The sequence below is a fragment of the Mercenaria mercenaria genome, chromosome 1 (assembly GCF_021730395.1).
Source record: "Mercenaria mercenaria strain notata chromosome 1, MADL_Memer_1, whole genome shotgun sequence".
In the NCBI taxonomy this organism is placed as follows: domain Eukaryota; kingdom Metazoa; phylum Mollusca; class Bivalvia; order Venerida; family Veneridae; genus Mercenaria; species Mercenaria mercenaria.
The window spans coordinates 12,381,916-12,394,147 of NC_069361.1; the positions used below are offsets into that span (position 1 = coordinate 12,381,916).

General features: G+C 33.1%; 1 protein-coding gene across 2 annotated transcripts; it reads left to right on the plus strand.

Annotated features, from left to right (window-relative positions):
- The first annotated feature begins 5,764 nt into the window (after window positions 1-5,764).
- On the plus strand, window positions 5,765-12,232 carry LOC123544966 (uncharacterized). Of its 2 annotated transcripts, none has more exons than XM_045331149.2 (3): window positions 5,765-5,984; window positions 7,232-7,478; window positions 10,858-12,232. In XM_045331149.2, exons 1-3 carry the CDS (start codon window positions 5,924-5,926, stop codon window positions 11,039-11,041), a joined length of 492 nt encoding a protein of 163 aa, XP_045187084.2. In that variant the 5' UTR covers window positions 5,765-5,923; the 3' UTR covers window positions 11,042-12,232. The 2 variants fall into 2 exon arrangements, with proteins under 2 accessions (XP_045187084.2, XP_045187085.2); XM_045331150.2 differs by having other exon boundaries at window positions 5,767-5,984; window positions 7,235-7,478.

The following is a 12,232-nucleotide window of genomic DNA, read 5'->3' on the forward strand; positions in this document are numbered from 1 at the left end:
TCGGCGTACGCCAGATAGACGCGGGAAGCCAAACGAACGCCTGACCGGTTGCAGGTGGCGAAACGGCGTACGCCGCAAAGGTGAAACGAATTGGTCCATTCTAACGTACCTGGGTCTAGGTATTTTTATTAATTTTTTTTTGTGAAGGAAAACTTCATTAAACACAAAACAGTTGTAGAATAATCCATAAAATAATTAGACATATAATTGAATTCATTAGGCGTGAACACCATATGGGACAGAAGTAGTCTTAAAGAAAGGTTAAAGCAACAAAACCGTGGTAATTTTTATTCGTAATTTATTTTTGCGATGGTATTTATAAGAGGTCCGGTATATATTTTATATAATACCACGATTTTGTTTCTTTAACCTTTCTTTAAGCTTAATTCTGTGTCCGATAGCTTTAACGCTGTCGGTGTAAAGATATTCCTCCGGCCAAATTAGTCCGCTACAGGACGACATAGTGAATGCACATCACGAAATGTTAACTGCACATCACCAACTGACTTATCTACTGCACGAAATGTGAAATGCACATAATCAAATGTGAAATGTACATCACGAACAGACGTACCTACTGCACGGAATGTGAAATGCACATCACGAAATGTAAAATGCACATCACCAACTGACTTTCTACTGGCAAGAAATGTGAATTGCACATCGCGAAATGTGAAATGACCATCATCAACTGACTTATCTACTAAACGAAATGGGAAATGCACATCACCAGCTGACTTATCTACTGCACGAAATGTGAAATGCACATCGCGAAATGACTTATCTACTGCACGACATTGTAAATTCACATCGCGAAATGTGAAACACACACCACGAACTAACATGACTACACCATCGTTTAAAAAGTATAAGTAGAAGGCAGCTATGGCGTGCCATATTTTATCTTCTTATTTCTTCGTCATAAACATTGCTTATTTAATGTTCTCAATGTATGACGTGTCCCCGCTGCAAACGAATAATGAAGATAAATTCCTGGCAAAATATATGATATCTGTAGTTATTCAGAAACAATTTATGATTCAGGTTTTAAATATGACACAAATGTAAGCTATTTTATATGTTGTGATCTACTCCGGAAATTCCCCAAAATTGGATCTTCTCATTATTTGAATAGCGAAATTATGTTGAGACGAGCATTCAATGCGATCAATGGTGGGTATCTACGTCAATATACTTTTTTTTTTTATCTCATGTGTGCTTTGATTGCTTGTCTGTTCTGAGTCATCCGCAAATTTAAATAACAGTTTCAGTTTTTAGTATACGAAAGTTGTTTGATTGGTTATCCGAATCTGAATCGTGCGCGTCATCTGTTAAGGGTAATTGTATTTTAAACGCCCGTAAATAAAAAAAATCCAGTTAGTGAAGGTGCGAAACAGCATTACTATATCCGCCTCGTATGAAACCCAGCTCATTTTAAGTTAAATTTAGAATTGTTCTGGATGAAATGGAAAAGCTATTTTAAGGGCCTGTCTTTGTCTCGATTTTAAAGTATAGGAAAAATGTCTACAAAGTGAAATTGTGTGTTATTGTTATCGCATCAATCTGCTGCTAACATTTATCAGTTTTATCAAAGAGCTATAAAATAAATGTATTTTATACTTCTTTGGTTTTACCGATGCAATATTGAACTTGCCACATGGAAAAAAATGTCGTTTTATTTCGTTTCAACGCCAAAATATCCTTATGCCATGATTACAAATAATTGATATAAATGTATGACAAAAAGTGGACCCTTTGATATACTGTACAAGAGATTTCTACGCAAAATTTGGTATATAGATATTAGCAAATTATATCACACACAAGATTTTGTGTCGGTTTGGTGAAGGTGCGTCCGTGGTTAATTTGGCAACAATGATTATCACGGAGATAATTATATCAAAACGGAAGTTTGTATCACTATAATTATATGTTATATTTCCTTGAGGGTTTGGCATCATGACCTGACTGCATAAACAATGATGACATGTATCAAGAAGTTGGTATAATAAGAAAAACAAAACGACATAGGAGAACTGTTGGAGTCAACGTTTGGTTCTACACATTACGGTGTATTGAGAAGGTTGGTATTCAAGTTAATTGAAATAAGAAAGAAGATAGCGTAAGGAGACAGGTTTGGATGAAATCAGCAGTTGTCGAGAGAGCTGGAAAAAAAAAACATACAAAATGTAGACCCATTTGAAAGTGAAGAAAATACGAGGAAATAAACATATAGATCTTGTAAAGAAGCTTAACTTTTTGGAAACAGAAAATAAATATAACATATACATTGCATGCCAGATTATCAAAAACGGACAAGGGTGTGAAGTTTCAATCAATTTCCGCTAGCAGTTACTGAGGTACCACCTTACTTACAAATTAAATGTTATTTTTGTGTGTTTATATGGATTTTAACCACAGTGCGACTACTTGCAAATCCGTGAATCGCGCAGGCGATTTTTGAATGATTTGTAAGAAGTCCAAATGTGGTTTATACCTGTATAAACGCACAAAAATAACTCTAAGTTTGATATTTACATTTTACGGAAGCTTGCTGCAATAGGTAACTAGTTTGCTTTCCATGAGTATCAGAAAATCAGAAAGTCAAAATAAATGCCAGGATATCGATCTTGTGGACATGTAAATAGAACAGCCAAAAGACTTGTTCACGATCAATTGTAATTCACCCTCCGATAAAAATACAGTTTCTGGTTTTTATTCAAAATGGTGTTAATTCTAGTAAAAATAATACAGTCAATTCGATTCAGTTTTGATCTTTACCGTCAGAAAATTCAGTTAAAGCTACAACTGAATGTTCTTTTTTAAATCTTGGCGTCCAATTTTGAAAGAAATTATTTTCGAGAGATGCCATTTTGTTCATGTTTTGGGAATGACGTCAGATTACGCGTGCAATCTCAAGGAACAGCCCGTCCTTGATATTATTACACTTATATTGTTTATACTAAACTAAACGTAAATTCGAAAAATATAGAGAATGTGAATACACGAACTTGACAAAAATGTCGAAAAAGGAACATAACCAAATCGGGACACCACCACACCCAACGACGAACGGCTGAATGCAATATATCTACTTATTCTTCGAATGGTCAAGGTAAAACAACAAATTTCAAAAGAGTCACAGAGACATATACTATATGACTTTAATTACGAAAAAACATGTGATATTGTTGTAAATGGTGTGGCGTACGTAAGACATGAACAACGTCTTCAGCTGGAAATAGAAGAAAGTAAATTCTTAAACCTAAATAGATGATAAAGTTTTATGATTGCGATTTGCTTTTACGTTCACATTTTGATCCATTGCAAACTATCTGAAAGATAATCTTTGATCTGAATATAGGAACAAATGTTCTGAGATTGTTCCATGGAAGCAATTTTGTCTTTAGAGGTTGCATATTTCATTACTTTTATACGCGTCCGTACTCGGCGAAAAATTAGCTACAGGCAAAACTTTACTCCATTTGTAAAACTAAAAGTAACCATATTAGTAATTTCTTGTTGAAATCTTAACAATTTCTAGTACATGTATATGCAGAAAGTAATATGTACAATTATTTAACGTATATCGAAACAAAATATCTCTCCTTCAAGATAAATATAAAAGTTTTGTGTAGGGATGCTTAATTTGAAAAAACTGCAAAAATTTGCATTTAAAAAGAAAACAATGTATATTTATTCTGCAAATGTAACATAATTTTGACAATACTGTTCTACATTTTATTTTACATATTGTTTTTCAATCCTATCCCTACTGGATATTAACACTTACCCTGCTAAATTTCTATAATGAACTTGTTCATCTATTCAAATTGGACAGTACCATTAACTATTAAAATGGGTGCATACCAAAAAGATACTGACTGAATGGCGAACAGTGCAGATCATGATCAGACTACACAGATGTGCAGGCTGATCATGATTTACACTGGTCGCAAAGGCAGAATCAATCGTGTCCAGCATGATAAGGGTTAATGATTTTATCACACATGTGGCAGAAATGCAAGTACTACAATTTCCTTAAACATTTGATTAAATAAACGCGGAAAGAACAATTAGGCTTACACACAAATTATTGTTATTCAACAGGATGTTTTTACGACCAAATATAACATTTAGGAGAAGGTCTTATTAAAGATATTTCAACATGGTTTGTTTGCGTCGTCAATAAATTTATTTTGTAGCGCTTTTGGTTTGTTTTCTTTGCATGAAATCCTTGATAGCAAACAAACGTACAGCATATTTCTCTTTCATATTTTTTCTGTGATTCTGTTAACTAACACCCTTACTTACGTCTTTCTTTAATCGTATATATACTAAATAAGCAATTATTTCTGCGTCAAAAGTCCTGTAACATGGAATTTGAATTTGATGGTCAATAATTGAGCCTTTGACTCAAGATAAGTTATGGTGTCTGTCATTTATTGCCCGATGTTCGTCTTCAACGGACTTGAACTCTTGGAGGCTGTCACTTTTAAATTTTCAGCCCTTAATTGTTTTCCAAAAATGGATGTATGCCTCTGTTGCATTTGCTTTTTGACTGATATGGTTTCTCTTTATTTCTTATTTTTTTTTTTGAGATTCCACTTTTACCACCATAGTTTCGACTAAATAAGCGTTCAATGAATTGTTATATTTTTACTGCAAAAAGCAACGGTCATAATTGATATTGATTTTTTTATTAACTATTATCACTTGTGCCTTAACATATAGCCAAAAATAATAAGGTTGCTTAACCCTTAACATGCTGGATACAGTTATTCTGCCTTTGCGACCAGTGTAGATCATGATCAGCCTGCAAATCCGTGCAGTCTGTATATGATTTGCAGTGTTCGCCATTCAGTCAGTTTCTTTCCGATAAGCAGCCCTTTTAACAGTTAATGGTATTGTCCAAATTAAAAGATGGACAAGTTCATTATAGGAATTTAGCAGGGTAAGGGTTAGCGTGGGGATTTTCTTTCTAAATTTCTATTCCTGTCTTTATGTCTGAACTGGTACGGCGAAACTGTATAGTCCAAAATCAGTGTAGTCTAGGAAATATTTAAAAATCAAATAATCTGTCATCAGTAAATAAGCAATATTGTTGAAGCAAAATATCTAGTTATGTTAGAGATTCATATTAAGCCTCTACTTGGTAGGAAATGTTTGAACGGTTCGTGTTTCACAAAAGTATCGTGAGCGAAATTGCCACTTAGATATATTTGCTATTGAGGACTAACGGCCCCCAGGAATAAATACACTATATAGCTTGTCCCCCATGTGCTATGAAAGAGACAAACGTTTAAAATCTGTAATTTACAGGAACCATTTTAAATGTCCTTAGTCTACATTTTCCTAAAGAAATAATACTTAAAATGTTTGAAGCAAGAAACGTGAGCCGTCAAATCATAATTATAGTTTTAGTGTGTAACATGAATTTCGATGATTTGTTTCAAGTTATTCCGAAACTGCCTCCTGAATATGAACAACATTTTGCCTTGAAGTTCTGGATCATCTCACAAAAAGGCGGAAGAATGCACTATTTGAATCTGTTTTAGCTGTAAACTGTTTGTACACCTACTTTAACTTCGATGTTGTGCATTCAACCACCAAATGATGTTTTACTCTTAATTTGAATAGTCATATATGTTTTGTATTTGTCGTAAAATTAAATGTCTTATGATGTATAAGGAACGAAGACCATTTATTTATGATGCAAATCAAGTATTTTCGCCCGGGTGATTTGAAAAAAAAAGTGATATCCTGGTTTATCGTTCGGCAGTTAATTTGGTTGGATATTTAGATTTTGAAATATTACTCATTTTATAAATATAGCATTGATATATATTTCGATTTTCGGTATGATATAAATACTGGGACTTCTCGATTATTTTATTAAGTTTGTTTGTATCATAATCTTACAATGGATAATCTGATTAATCGGTGTCTTATTACAATTATTTTGTTCCAGTTTTCAATATTAGGTAAGATTTAAGCTATCGTGTAAATAATTTTTATTCATTTTTGCGTGTAATATAACAAACCATAATAGTTTGCTTGTTACCATAAAGATATTATTATTTACATAACTAAATCAACTCTTGAGTGCAATTATTGTACAATATGTTGCTCTTTAATATTGTACGAATTGATAGCTGAAAATAGATGATTTATCCGGTAATTTTTGACTTTTTGACATGAAATAAATAACATAGTTGCTCTTATGCTTTGATAACCATTGTGTTGGTTTACGCGTTTCGAACATAACTACAATATGTCACGGCGTCTGCTTTCAACATTTTATATTGTTAACCAGATGCATCTCTAAGCATTGACACTTTCATTGTGAAGTTATCTAGTCGGGCTCGAACAAAAACGGATTCCGGGTAAATGTATTTACTATTTATGAACAGTTGAAAGTATTAACATTGATATGCACCTGTTCAAACAGTAATGGACTTGTTGAAAAATGCGGGAAAAGACGTAAAAATTGGACAAAAATCGGAAAATGACTTACAGAATTAGAATACGCTTAAAATGAAATTTATTTTGTTGCCAGTAAACTCTTTTGTGATTAACATATTTTTCCCTAAAATACAAACAGTTGTTTGTGAAATTTTGATGCACAAAATCTGCGCGTGAAAATGGGGGTAGTGGAAAATTTAAGACAATACAGTGAAAACGAAGTCGGGGACCCTCGTATTTTTTTCGTTCATTTTACAGTAAAATAAATTTATACGATCATTTTAGTTTTTTTAAAGAAATCTATGGGACAGTTTTTTACACACTACTGAGGCATTCCGCTCGAAAAAATAATTTCGTAGAAAGATTTTGGCATGATTTTTGCATAAAGTAAGCTTTCCGTCGGCGAAAAGTCGCAGAACATATTTGAAAATTACATCACCGTATAGGGCTTGTTTCATTAAAAGAGAAAACAACTTTTTGAATTATTAATAAATGGATGTCCGAAACCAAATTAATCGCCGTGAAAACGGCAACGTCACAACCTTTTTGATAATTGTACATCGGGTGAAGATCAGCTTTTTCTGTTATTTAAAAATGTTATCAAGGATGCAACTTGTTTTTGACATTCCTGCTCATTACACCTTCTTTACCTTAAATCAAATAAAGAAGGTTATTAGAACTTCATTTTACGCTTGAAATAGAAGTTAGTTTAGTTAAATTGTTATTGTCAATTGGACTCATTAAACACTTAAAGCATTTCCATCAGCAGGAGAGGCATACCTTATAAATAGAGAAACAACGGGATATCTTAACAAGGAAGCTAACAAGGTAGGGGACGAAAATAACGACGTTGATGGATCGAAGCAGAGAAGGTTTATCTCTGAAGATGGAAATAAATTGCAGCAGGAAAAAAAGGCGAGAGAAGCGGTTGATGAAGAAATTGAAGAATTGTTGAATATCTTTAAAGTTGCGAACACATTTAATTCAGACGGAATTAATGATCATTCGAACAGGTATATTGAATTAATTACTTTAATGATGAATTGATAGTTTATTAAACTGTTAACAAGTTGTAATGATGAAAATTTAATGTGCATGAAAACTTAAGGGGTAAGACATATTTTGCCTTTAGTGACCTATTTATCAGAGTTTTTTTAAAATGCATTTTTGTGAAGTTAGAGTGGAATATGTAATATATTTCCAGTGGAAAATATTTGTAAGATAATTTATATTTGGTAAAATTCTTAAAAACAGAGATGTGTTTGGTTAATATGTAAAATTAGACTTTACTTGTGAAAACACCATCTTACATTTTAACTCGTAAATATTTCTTCTGGTGTCCTCTCGGTGAAAGATAATTCGATCTTACAATGAGAAAGAAAATATCGTCTGATCAGTTTCATTATACATGTTTTAGAAATCAAAAAGACATTTCAAGATAATGAATAGGTAGATATGCATCTAACAGCAATAAACGAATCAAACCTCCTATCTGATGATTTTAGCGAGTAAGACTAAATAAAGAGTTACACGCCACTGTCAGAATTAAGATAATTAGGGGAATTATTCGCCACTAAGAATTATAATGACTCGGGCTTCAGTTAAAATACTTATAGGCCCTATATACATGTATGTCAGTCATTGCACTATTTTAAGAGACTCGAGACATGTCTAAGAGAAAGAGCTTAAAACCAACCCATTTTTATTGCTAAAAAGACTGGTATTTTTTTTTCTTTTCCATTTGTTAATTTATCTCTATATATGTGTATCCATCTCTTGTAATTATGATATGAGACCGGGGGACATTGAGGCTTACCATGCACACCATCCTCTAGACAAATAATTTGGAAAGACTTACTACGTGACATTGGTTTATCATTAACATCCTGTCTATACTAAGTCCATGATAGTTATGACATTTAATTACAATTTTGTAAAGCATTTTGTAACATTTTATGGTAAATGGCCAAAGGCTGGACATTGACAAAAATGTACTGCCTTCGTCGCAACCTTTTATACCGCTTTTGATTGATGTTTTTACTTATTTACTTATTTTGTTGGGTTTAACGTCGTACCGACACAATTATAGGTCATATGGCGGCTTTTCATCTTTGATGGTGGAGGAAGACCCTAGGTGCCCCTTCGTGCATTATTTTATTATTATTTATTATCAGACCTGAAAAAACATCGAGACAGAATTTTTCGGGACAGAGTGTTGCATATTTGGGCTTAGGTACAAACTGAGCTTTTACATGAGAACACTAAATTTGAACATGTATTCTAATTGTAAATAAAAGATATGGAATTGTGGCGTGTATTCATGCTAGGTTTCGGAGAGGCTCAAGGAGAAATTTTGAAATTCTGTTGTCAAAATGGTGAACTTTAAGGCCATTTTTAGAACTAATTCTGAGCAAATCAGGTTGATAATTACGTTCTACTAGCCTGCGTGACTGGAGTTCAGGTAGAGCTCGGGGTTCATGGATACTCCACAAGAAATTTTGAAATTTTGCAATAACAAATGATGCATTTTAAGGCATCTCCGACAAAAAATCTTCGCAAATGAGTTTGAAATGTACACCGTACTACCCGTCTACATAACTGGAGTACCAACAAGTAAAGGGGAGGGTTGGGCGTCCTTCCAGACAAAGTTTGAAATTAATGCAATACAAAACGTTACATTTTGAGCCATTTCAGACAAAAATCTGACCGATTCAGTTCAAACTGTACTCATTATTTACCTGTATAATTGTGAAACAAGTAGCAGAGATAGAGAAAGGGAGGGGGCGGGGTCCTTCCCGGGAAATTCATATCACACAAGACAAAATGGTGCATTTTAAGCCATGCCTTCGCCGACAAAAAAAAGTCAGCATAAAATCAGTTTGAAATTTACACACTACTCACCTGAATAATTCGAGTACAAATAAAGGTTAGGCTTCAGGGACTCACCCCGAGAAATTTTGAAATTCTACAAGACAAAAAGGTGCATTTTAAAGCCATTAAAGAGAAACACATCTGTGCAAATCATGCTTACAAGTTTACATTCATGTCCTTTTAAAATTGTGATATTCTAATAGAAAAATGGTATGTATTTAACCAAGTTTAGACATAATATCGTTTTTTTTAACAAAATGTTACGTGCAAAAAATGTCTAGTGGGTGCATGGTAGGCCTTATTAGCCTCCGACCTAAGAAATTTAAGTCTGTTGAAACCATCCCTTGGATGGTCTTTTGTTTTAGTTTTTTACGCCACATAGGCCTTCGTCTATCATAAAGAATACACCAAAGTGTTCATAATAAGTAGAAGGAAACTTTTAAGACAGGTTATTCCTTTTTGGACAACACATTTTGTCTGATATCACATGTGCTTTGACTGTTCATGTTCTGTTTTGTAGAAGATATCAAACTTATTTTTCAAAAGTATTTTGTCAATACTTTTATTATCATTGTGTGTCTAACATATTTGTCCAGGTACTCTGGGAGTTGAAAGTGTTACCAACCATGTAAATTTTAAAAAAATGCAAACATTGCAAAATGAAAGGGAAAGTAGAGCTGTCAAATTGACAAAAAGCTGCAGTATTTCAACAACTATAAAAGTAAACTATTTTTCATTTCCCGGAGTACCTAGATAAGTATATAGTTAAAATATAGCCAGAGCCCGCCTAATAATGTTTTTTTTTTAATCGTCCACCATGTAGTAGCCATATACCCAGAAAAGAATTTACTAATTCCAGCTGATCCAAGAACACGGCATGGACATGGTAACATACACAGCTTCAAACACATTGGCACATCCAAAGACTCTTATAAGTATTCATTTTTTCCTAGGACAGTAGGTCAGTGGAACATGTTGCCAGCTGTCGCACACACAGCAACTACAGTTGACTGTTTCAAATCTCTTGTCACTGTGCCTGTCCTAATCTCTTCCCTCAATCTTTAAATACTGACCAATGTACAAAGTTTTATTAATGTAAAATTTGGAAAGTTTTAATGTTTGGCACATGTACAAATCTGTTGTAAAAACACCATCAATTTTTATTCAGCGCCTACACATAATCTTCAGAGTTTTGAAGGAGTGTAGTTATTTGAAGAAGAGAAGAATATATAAGACACACAACAAAAACAAACTAAGAGAAAAATATGTTTGAAAAAGAAGTTTGATATTTTGTACAAAATATAATGCGGACAATTGAAGTACATGTTTTGTAAGACAAAATACACATTACCAAACAAGGTGACCTCTATAGAAAGTATTTTCTACTTCTTCTGAACAACTCCGTATATATATGTTATAGATATTAGGGGTCTGTCGGGTATAATTTCCAAAATGAAAATTTACCCAAGGGGCGGTCTCAAACGCTTTACATGAACCTTAATATAAATGATGATTTTGCAGGGAAAACAAAAAGGGTTGGTGGTTTTGTCCATGGTGCGGTGGTACCAAACGTGTCATCGAAGCAGCAGAAGTGCTAGGCTGTAAGTGTAAAACTGATAGGAAAATCATATGCAAATGTCCAGATGGGAAAGTTCGAACATTCGAGGGATATCATCAAACTGAAATATCAGATGACAATTCATAATATAGATTGATTTCAAGACTATTACATGATTTACATAGACAATATCAAATCAAGCTAGCAGACTTTTTAGGAGTTAGATTTTGCATGTGTGTCTTTTTTCTAAAGTTTTGCAATGTAACAGTCAAGTAATCATATTCATTAATAAAAAATAGTTCAAACTTTCAGTGAGTATGATACATAAATAAAGATTTCATACAATTTGTGTAGTAATTTTCCGATGATAACATTAATTTCTGATTTTAAGAGGGTCACTATAATTTACTGCTGATGGATAACTGAAACGTTTTTTACTGAAATTTATTTTGTTTCTTGAATAAAGACGAACAATCGTATATCCATTTGATTTATGCATTGGTAGTACTAACAACTAGTATAGTAATAATCGAAAAATAATAACGGCAGTATGTGTTATTGGTACTGATGTTATTTTTTTCATATGCAGTAACAATTTCTACTGCTAGTATCTAAAGCCACTTTAACGGACCAATATTTGAAGTATATCCCCTTTGCATATATTATCTTTAATACATGGCTCTTTATATTACTTAGTGTATCTCTTTAGGGGGCGTCATTACGCTAGAAGATTTTTTTTGATCGAAGTCCAGTTTAGTTTCATTATTTTGTTAAAACTTTGACCGATGATTACCTATTTCATTTAAATACATGTGGGGACAGTAATGTTGGCAGTTCAATGTTGCATGTCAGATCCAGGCCTTTTGAATTACTAACGGACAGTTATTTCTAGGATGTACCCATGTACAGTAGTTTAAACAATTTAGTTTGAAGGGATCGGGTGTTTCAGTTAAAAACTTCATGTCATTACTCAAGAATATCACATAAGATTTAATTAATCAATTGTATTATAGGTGTGTGTATGCGTGCATGCGTCTAGGTGTGTGTGTTTTAATATGAAAGTTGGCTTGTTGAATATTCATGTATTTTTCAAGAAATACGTCAAAGATTTTTTTTTTATTTTTAATTTAGCAATGTACACGTACACCAGTAAATCAGGCTGTCTATATTATATAATCAACTTTCTTGAGATTGGTATGTCGGCTTTTCCTAGAAATTCAGATTTTCAGACTGATATCCTCATCCACTATAGAAAAAGTAAGAAAGAATAGTGTTAGCTTTTGTATCAAAAAGTTAAGTTTCATTTACTACATCCCCTAGAATAAAAATTGTTCGCTT

What these genes read in the sequence shown, in the direction of transcription:
- LOC123544966 (XM_045331149.2), top strand. Translation starts at nt 5,924, where the DNA reads ATGGATAATCTGATTAATCGGTGTCTTATTACAATTATTTTGTTCCAG. An exon ending in GTTCCAGTTTTCAATATTAG is followed by an intron (nt 5,985 to 7,231) that starts GTAAGATTTAAG and finishes CATTTCCATCAG; the next exon opens with CAGGAGAGGCATACCTTATA. An exon ending in ATTAATGATCATTCGAACAG is followed by an intron (nt 7,479 to 10,857) that starts GTATATTGAATT and finishes ATGATTTTGCAG; the next exon opens with GGAAAACAAAAAGGGTTGGT.